At 40.9% G+C, this 8,597-nt stretch overlaps 1 protein-coding gene across 1 annotated transcript; it reads left to right on the forward strand.

Moving 5' to 3' along the window:
- Positions 1-2,367: 2,367 nt before the first annotated feature.
- Positions 2,368-7,275, forward strand: neurod6b (neuronal differentiation 6b). Its single transcript, XM_075482247.1, has 2 exons — positions 2,368-2,512; positions 2,891-7,275. Exon 2 carries the CDS (start codon positions 2,896-2,898, stop codon positions 3,898-3,900), a length of 1,005 nt encoding a protein of 334 aa, XP_075338362.1. The 5' UTR covers positions 2,368-2,512; positions 2,891-2,895; the 3' UTR covers positions 3,901-7,275.
- Positions 7,276-8,597: the final 1,322 nt, after the last annotated feature.

The raw sequence follows: 8,597 nt of genomic DNA on the forward strand, positions 1-8,597 counted from the left end.
GGCTTGTCAAGATTTCTTGAAATAAGATGTGATATTTAGGACTTTTGAGATAAAAGTGATCTTGAAATTAGCTTAAAAACCTCTTCAAATGTCAAAAAAAGCTTGTTTCATATGATATGTGACTCAAAACAATTTGTTTTCAAGACTTTTTCCTTTAACAAGATATTCAAGATGTATTGTCTTCAAACAAGTCCCTATATCTGGCTGAAATAGTACTTGTTAGGCAGATGTGTCTGATATTAAGTGTAATGAGATATTTTGACTAGAAATGAGACAAATATACTTGGTAAGACTTTGATTTTTTTCCAGTGTAGCTGCATTCCATGAACACAAAAGTTAAAAATGTTTGGGCACTGTTAGACATGAATACAAATGTTACAACCAACAAACAATGAAGATAGACCTCCCTTCAAATTCTAATGCACTCTTAGACGTTACTATTCTTGCAAATAGCCAAATATGTGGACACGCCACTAATTCAGTATCTGGTAGATGACCTTTTTTTAGACATGACGGCTCAGTTGCTGGCCTCCTTTCACCCGTTCACATTTTGTAACATATGTATCCAACAAACAAAAATTTCATGTGCGTCTTATTTGATGGTTGATCATCCTCTTTTCCAATAGACAAATTACAGCAGATTTTGTCCCTCTTGCTCATTATATTTACAAACTTTCGTTCCAAAGATGGCTGCTAACTTGTGAAATTTCCTGATGACGTCACCCTATCGTTTGTTCTTCAGATTTTGAAATCAGATCATGTTTGTGCCTGCTTTGATTAAAAGGTGTGATGGTAACTTCCTTGATCTTAAGGTATCAATTTATCAACTTTGCACACACATAAGTATCTACCCAAGGTGGTGATTAGTCACAGAGGGACCAGTTCTGCCGAGGGAGGATATCATAAAGTAGCTTTTGCACCTCTAAGAACAAGTAAAAAAGCCTGCACTAGGAGGAAGAGTTGATGGTGTTTTGTGAAAATATTTTTCACACCGCAGCACCGCTAGGTCCTGTGTGACATCATCGATTGTGTAGTTTCAATCTCACTCCTGGCTTGGTTTGGTTTAGACAACAAAATAATTCACACACAAATACAATTTAATTATGGCTACAAAAAATTGGACTGCAAGATACCATCCATCCATTTTCTATACCCGGCAATCCAATTCAGGTGGGGCTGGAGCCTGTACCAGCTGCCATCAGGAGAGAGGTGGGCCACACCCTGGTCATGATCTGGGTAGCATGACCTAGAAAACAACAACATAACTTGAGTTTGCTCCCCTTTGAATAAACCGTAAGCAGTAGCAGTGGCATTATAACCTCATCCTGGTCTGGGACTTGCTGCGCTACTAACTATGTGAATGTTGATCAAACTTGTTGCTCTCTATGCTATCTTAAAAACTGAAACGCTTCCACCAAGCCATACTCATGACTTCTTCTGGGACCAGACTAAAGCCATCTGGCCAAACACATTTTCCTCCATAGGATCAACCATGATGTTCAGCTAAAAAGCCTTGCACAACAAGAAAACCAGAGTCAGCATGGTTTGGGCTTTCCAAATATTAGAGATCCACAAACATCGAAGAGGCTTGAAATTAGGTTCTGGTTCAGGATTAGTTGGAACTAATCTCTCTTTGTGGCTCAGTTTCTTCAGTCAAATGTTGAACTGAACCTAGTTGTAAAAACAGTCCAATGAAAAGCGGTTGCTGCACTTACACAGTCTTTAGCTAACTCTTGCTGGAATATTACCCGCAAAGTTTATCCACTGGGCTCTTATATAGTTTGAGGTTAGTGGTAGGTGTAAGATGCACCTCAGAGGTGACGACATTTCTCCAGGAAGCTGGCTTCATCAGTATAATATAGCACATAGCACATATAGTATATATAATATAATAATATAATATAAACATATTATAGTATAATATAAGAGTAACATACTTTTGAAATGAAAATTGGATTGACTCTTAAAAAAAATTGTCTAAGTCTTTGTCTAATTGGCTAAGTCTTTTATCCAATAAGATAACTGCATGTGTAAGAATCTATCTATCTATCTATCTATCTATCTATGTATTGAGAATGTCTGCAGATTTCTGTGCATCCCTCCTTTTTTCCCCACTCAAAAGCACATTAATTTATCTTTTGTACACTGGGAAATGCAGGTATTAGTTGTTATCCCTCTCTGGTCTGTGTTTCTGACGGTAAACGCAGGCCTCCCGGTGCCCATTACCGGAGCTGCCAGATGATCGGTACGCAATCGAGGTCCCATGGGACACTGAACACGTGGTCTCGGCTGCCACAAGACGTCAGCGGCAGATGGCATGGGTACCCGTGGTTGGCACGAGTGTCATTCCTCAAAGAGAGAGGGAAGGGGAGAGCAGATCTCGGCGAGGCGGAGAAAAGAGGCTGCGCAGGTTTGAGTTCTGTCTCGTAAAATTGTGGTCTGCAAGAGAAGAAGCGGCAGCAGAGATTCAGAGGAGATATTTGGGGCCATGCGAGGTGCACGCTGACCAGAGGTTGGTATTATTTCGCTTATGTTTTTGTTGTATATTATGGGCCTTTTAATGGGAGCTCGACCGATTATTAGAATGTGTGTTCAATGATTTTTTTTTAATTTTTTTTATTCAAAATAGTTGCCTGAAGAGACTTTATAATGTAGAATCCGCAAATTTGATGTAACAAAAGGTTTTGAACATAGTTATTCCTCACAAGTGCAAAACAATGAAATTGAGTGCTTTTTAAAAAGGTAGCAAGCTGTGACATTGGCCCTGCTTGACAATTTGTTACTCTTCCTCTTGGGAGGACTCGTTCACTCGGTAATTAACTGACAACCTTCAAAAGACGTGGGACAGTATTTTGCCCTTATATTTTGTATATTCACTTTTATTCCACAGTAAATATGTTGACGCTGCCATTCGAGGAACCTCGTATGATGTGTGAACCGCGGTTTGGTGCCAATTATCCCCGTGACAGCTTACCTGAGAGCCTGGAGCAGGAGCGAAAACACAACCAAGAAAGGTCCAACCCAGACATGAGGGAGGCCGAGGACGACGTCTCCGACAGGGATGAGGACGACAGAGAGGACGATCAGGATGAGGACGGGCTTCCTAAAAAGCGAGGCCCCCGGAAAAAGAAACCGGGCAAGGAGCAGGTGGACAGGGCCAAACTACGGCGCAACGAAGCCAACGCCCGAGAGCGCAGCCGGATGCACGGCTTGAACGCTGCACTGGAGAGTCTGCGCAAAGTTGTGCCATGCTACTCCAAAACTCAAAAACTGTCAAAGATTGAGACGCTCAGACTGGCTAAAAATTACATCTGGGCCCTGTCAGAGACTCTTAGCGCAGGGAAGAGACCGGACCTCCTCACATTTGTGCAGACTTTGTGCAAAGGATTATCTCAGCCAACGACCAACTTGGTGGCCGGTTGTTTGCAACTGAACGCAAGAAATTTTCTCACAGACCACAACGGGGAGGTAATGTTTTCTAGCAGATCGCCATATGAAGCCATGTACTCGTACCCTGGCTCAGATATGAACTCGCCCCCCGGCCACAGCGGCAGCAACTTGGACTCCAGCACTAAGCCGTTCCGACACTACGGCTATAGCAGCGCCTACGAACCCTACTTCGAGAACCCGTCCCCTGAGGGCGGGAGTCCACATTTTGACAGCCAGCTGAGCCCACCGATGAACTTTAACGGGATTTTCTCCCTAAAACACGACGAGCCGCCTGATTACGGGAAAAGCAGCCACTATGGCATGCGCTACTGCAGTGCTCCAGGGCGCACGGCCCTTGCTCACAACTCCATGTACCGGGTCTCCCCAGAGGCCCGTTTCCCCTACGACCTTCATGTCCGCAGCCAGTCCTTCCAAGCACAAGGGGAAGTTAATGGTTCTTTCCACAACTAATCAACCGGCTGGACAAAATTTAGGTTTTAGAAGCAGTTTATCCGCACAGATGTCGAACAGAACAACATGGGATCTGTCACGCTGGTGCACCACATAAATGCCAATTAAAGCAACTAATTTGGTGATTTTAAGTCTTTTTTGATAGATGAAAAAATAGCAGTTTTGATTAAGAGGCTTCGCTGTAACCACTTACCGTCCCACTAAATTTGTATGGATAAAATATCTTAAAAAGACAACCTCTTTTTTTTGTGTGTGTAAAGATGATCTCAAAGAAGGCACATCTTTAGATTGAGATACCTGAGATTTCTTTGAAGAAAACAAATAGTTAATGACACGGTGCTACTTTTATTCAAACAATTCAAATGTAAATACGATTAGTCGAAAACGGTTATTTTCTAAGCAAATCCTTTGCAGTCGCAGTGCAGTGTTTACCTGTTTTGTTCATGGCAGCAAAGCAGATGTTAGTGATGATACGTTTTTAGATAAAGCTGATACGCTGTTGTTTAAAAGACCCATTAAAATAAGTTAAATGAATTTTCTGGGGAAATAAAAATCAACCATCCGAAACATTCGAAGAATAAGAAACTAAAGAAGTTTCGTTGCATCAGGGAAGTTCGCTGAGACATGATTGGAGTTCAGAGAAGCAGTCTGTGAGCAATAAAAGTTAGTTGTGCTATGCAAGGCAGCCAAATGCAATCTTTGCTTTTTAGAAATTACATATGGTCTTCATAGAATACGTTTCTTGGATCGTATTCAAAGCCAGACAATTATGGGAAAGTAATTGGACGAGCTGATGATGTTTCTGTCAACTTAATGGAGGAAGTTGTGGGAGAAAGTGTCAAAACTAAATGCATTTGTATTTGGAGTAAATAGTGCTGTTATGAGGTGAATGTAAATCATTATTGTATTTATTTATTTATTTTTTCATCACGAGTCCGTCCATTTGAATGTGAATAATATATTATAGAAAAAAAAACATATTGTATTACCCAACAGTGTGAACTTTAATGTGAATTTCTGCACATTTAAAGTTTGTTTATGTTGCATTGTTGTATATTTCACCCCAGCTGAGAGTCAAGCACTGGAAGGAAAAGCATTTTGTGTCAGCTGAGCAAAATGTCACATGCTTTAAAAAAAAAAGAGAGAAACAGAGAGTGACCATCAATATGCAACGAAATGAAAGTTTGGGATTTGTATTGATGTGAACTTTTTACCCTGGTTCCCACAGTGGAGCAGCTGCGATGCACTTCATGTATTACTGCACAATGTTGGCGACTGTGCTCATAAATCCTGTTGATTTTGTAACTTTAACCGAATGCAGAATGGTTATTGGATCAAATAGCTCTTCTTTTTTTCTTTCTGCATTTGCTGATCTGATACGCACGCGTGCACACACCACTCACGCACTCACACACGCACTCCTAAAAACTCGTTATGGATCGAAATATTCGTGAAGTAATGTGTTACTGTTTTGTGATGTGTTTGTTGCAATGAAATAATAATAATAATAATAATAAAAAAGAGGCTGTGGGAGGCGTTATGTTGTGGCCCAGCTTCTCAGCTTTCTGTGGCAATGATCGACAGCAGATGGCAATTAGGAATAAAAATAACAATATAGTTAGAAAAAAAAAAGATAAATCCGCCGCGGGCGCAATCTTTCATTTATTTATTTAGACGAAAATTAATCGTGTAATAGTCGTGCAAAACCCCTGAGGCCCATAGGAGAAGCAGCATAAGATGGGTCTTGTGGACATAATTATTGTAACCTTAAAACACAAGAGGATCATTTAAAACGTATCTATTTTTGCTGTAACCTCCAAACATTGTGTTTGGTTTGTTTTTTTCTTTGGTAACAGTTTTTGTTCAGGCAGTTTTAAAGGCAGAATTAAAACAGGTTTGATGATATTTTGACTGACTTCCAGCTGATTAGATGGTTGATTTGTGTCAGAAACGCACAGGAGGTGTTGGATATCATCCAGTCATGCTCTCCGTTTGAAGACAAGTGGATGCGATAATCCCCTGGGACGCATCAATGCGGCTGTAAAGTAGCCTACAGGCCATCCCTCCGAAAACAAAAACTAAAAAAAAAAAACTTCAATGTCCCGTAAGCCTATCAATTAACCGGTCACGCCGCGTTTCAGCTCTTTTCGTGATTGTAAATATCTGCGATATGTGATCACTCAGTTTCACTGGCGTGAGATTATTCAAAGCTGTTATGACCGTTTTTAGGGAGAAGTGCGTTGGATACCGCAGCTCGTCTTTCACATTTTTTTTATGATAGTTAACATTAAGAGAATCAGGTCATGAAATTACGTTGTGAGAGTAAATTCCTTTTGTTTGTGTCTCTGAACAAACAACATGTCAATCTTAAACATATATATATAAAGAGGAGTCGTACATTTCACTTACACTTAAAAAAAAAACTTTTCTGAAAAAAATATAAAATACGCAACAGAAATCGGCACGTTTAGAGTTGTTAGTCAGACTTGTTGCACAAGGCCAACATTTCACTTAATCAAAATACACAACAACTGAGGCTTAAAAGGCAGACCAGACGGCGCTACTTTAACTTGGAGCGTTTAGACTTGTGATCATACATGTGCCAGCCTTGGACAGAAAATAAATTAGCGAGTAGCAACACCTTCACAACCCTGAAGGCCTGATATGTGCTGCCATGAACACTGACCATATCTATGAGAGCAGCTCCCAATTAGCGGGCTCTCATGTTGGAGGAGAAACGTGTCATCCGAACAGAGAATAAGAAGTGCCTGCCAGCTCTGCAATTAGTGTAAAGGAAGTTCACCTGTACAACAATAACATTTTATACATGACTCTCTAGTTGGTTTTTTAGTTTACGACAAGTACAATCAGGTCACTAATTGTTCAACTTGTCTGAAGTTAAAATTGCGAGTGTGACAAAACATGATTTTTTTTTTTTTTGTAAATCCTTATCTAATTGTACATTTACAAAGAAAAACGATGTCAGGGCAGCCCGCATCATTGTCAAAATGCTCGAACGTGAAATTAAGATCTAATTTCTCAGAACATGTCGAGCAAATTAAATCGAATGTATATACCTGGCAAATGTCTAATTCAATCATGCAAATTGAAACCAGTAATGAAGAAGAAACAACAAGCAGCAAACGGATGAGGCTCAACAAAGAAAGAATGAATTGTGCAACTGGTTGGACAAACCAGGCTGAACTCTTTCTGTATTTCATGCTGATGTACAGTAGATGATGAAATAAATGCTGTGTTTGGTGTAATGCATGACCAGAATATGTGGCACACTCAGCAGATCTGAAGAAACACATTCAAATCATTTTAATTAGACAGTAAGATTAAAACAAAAATTATATTTGTTTTTCAATTGAATTGTTTTCCTGTCTTCATTCCCTCACACGTGCCTCTTTTCGGGATTGCTGGAGGTCCCTCTGGAGCCCTAAAAGCACCACTTGAGCCCCATCCAACTAGATTACCAAGCTATATTTGTCCCATCCAAGATTCTCACCTTGTGTGTGTGTGTGAGATTTAACGTATGCGTATGGGAGCTTGTGGAAGAGAGGCAGGTTCAAATCTCTCTTGGGGCTTCGCATAGAAGCTGGGGGACATGGGTGTGGGTGAGCAGAGGGAGGACTGTGCTTCACACCCACAGGGTTCACAGGGCGGCATGCTGCAGTTTAGCACAGGGTCAAACGTGTACACGCACCCCTACATCCATGCACCTCATTAAGCTTGGTGCTGACAGAGGGTGAGATAGGGAGGGACACAGAAAGAGGGAGCATATGGCCGGGGTCTGTGTGGGAGGTTAAGGACAGAAATAGGAGATGTAGAGTACACTCTATGGAGGAACATGTGCGAACTGAAAGATTGTGCTTCCACAGAGATATGCAAAATGGAAATAATCATGTCAGAAGTTGAAATACAGTTTAGAACATTCAGACGAACACAAATCCATCTTCATATATATTATATATAGTTCAGATGTGAAATGAATGATGGCAACTTATTGGAATAAAGATCTTTTCCCTGCAACGTCTAAAAATCTGAGCACCAGTCAAGAAAAATGAAAATAATGTTCCCCACCATTTCGGCAAGCATCCTCAAATTTTGTGCCATTCCCAAGCCCCAGATGGTGTGGGATGGGAAACGTTCCCCCATTAAATTCCTAATAATCATTTCTCCTGCGGAATCGGGGGTGGTGGCAGTGGGGATGGAGGAGGGTTGGGTGCGAGTGCATGTGTGTTTCAGAATCAGAATCAGAATCAGAATTCGTTTTTATTGCCATTGTTAGTGAACAGTGTTCACTAACTAGGAATTTGCTGCGGCGTAAGGTGCAAACATGTAACAGGGATATAATGATAAAAAATAAAGAATAAAAATATATGAATATATATATTTGCGTGTGTATGGAGGAGAAAAGGGGGTGAGAAGTGAGGATTGGGTTGGGGGGGTAGAGGGATTTGGTGTTTTAATTAGACAGATTTAAGGAGCTGAATCCCCCTCTCCAAGTGTGTGTGCACGGGTGGGGGGCACTCAGATTCATGTGTGCTTATATTTCTGTGTGTGTGGGTGCATGTGTGAAGAAATCATACATAGGCTACGAGCAGACATGTGCGTGGATGTGTGTGTGTGTGTGTGTGTGTGTGTGTGTGTGTGTGTGTGTGTGTGTGTGTGTGTGTGTGTGTGTGTGTGTT

Source organism: Odontesthes bonariensis, chromosome 14 (genome assembly GCF_027942865.1).
Source record: "Odontesthes bonariensis isolate fOdoBon6 chromosome 14, fOdoBon6.hap1, whole genome shotgun sequence".
In the NCBI taxonomy this organism is placed as follows: Eukaryota; Metazoa; Chordata; class Actinopteri; order Atheriniformes; family Atherinopsidae; genus Odontesthes; species Odontesthes bonariensis.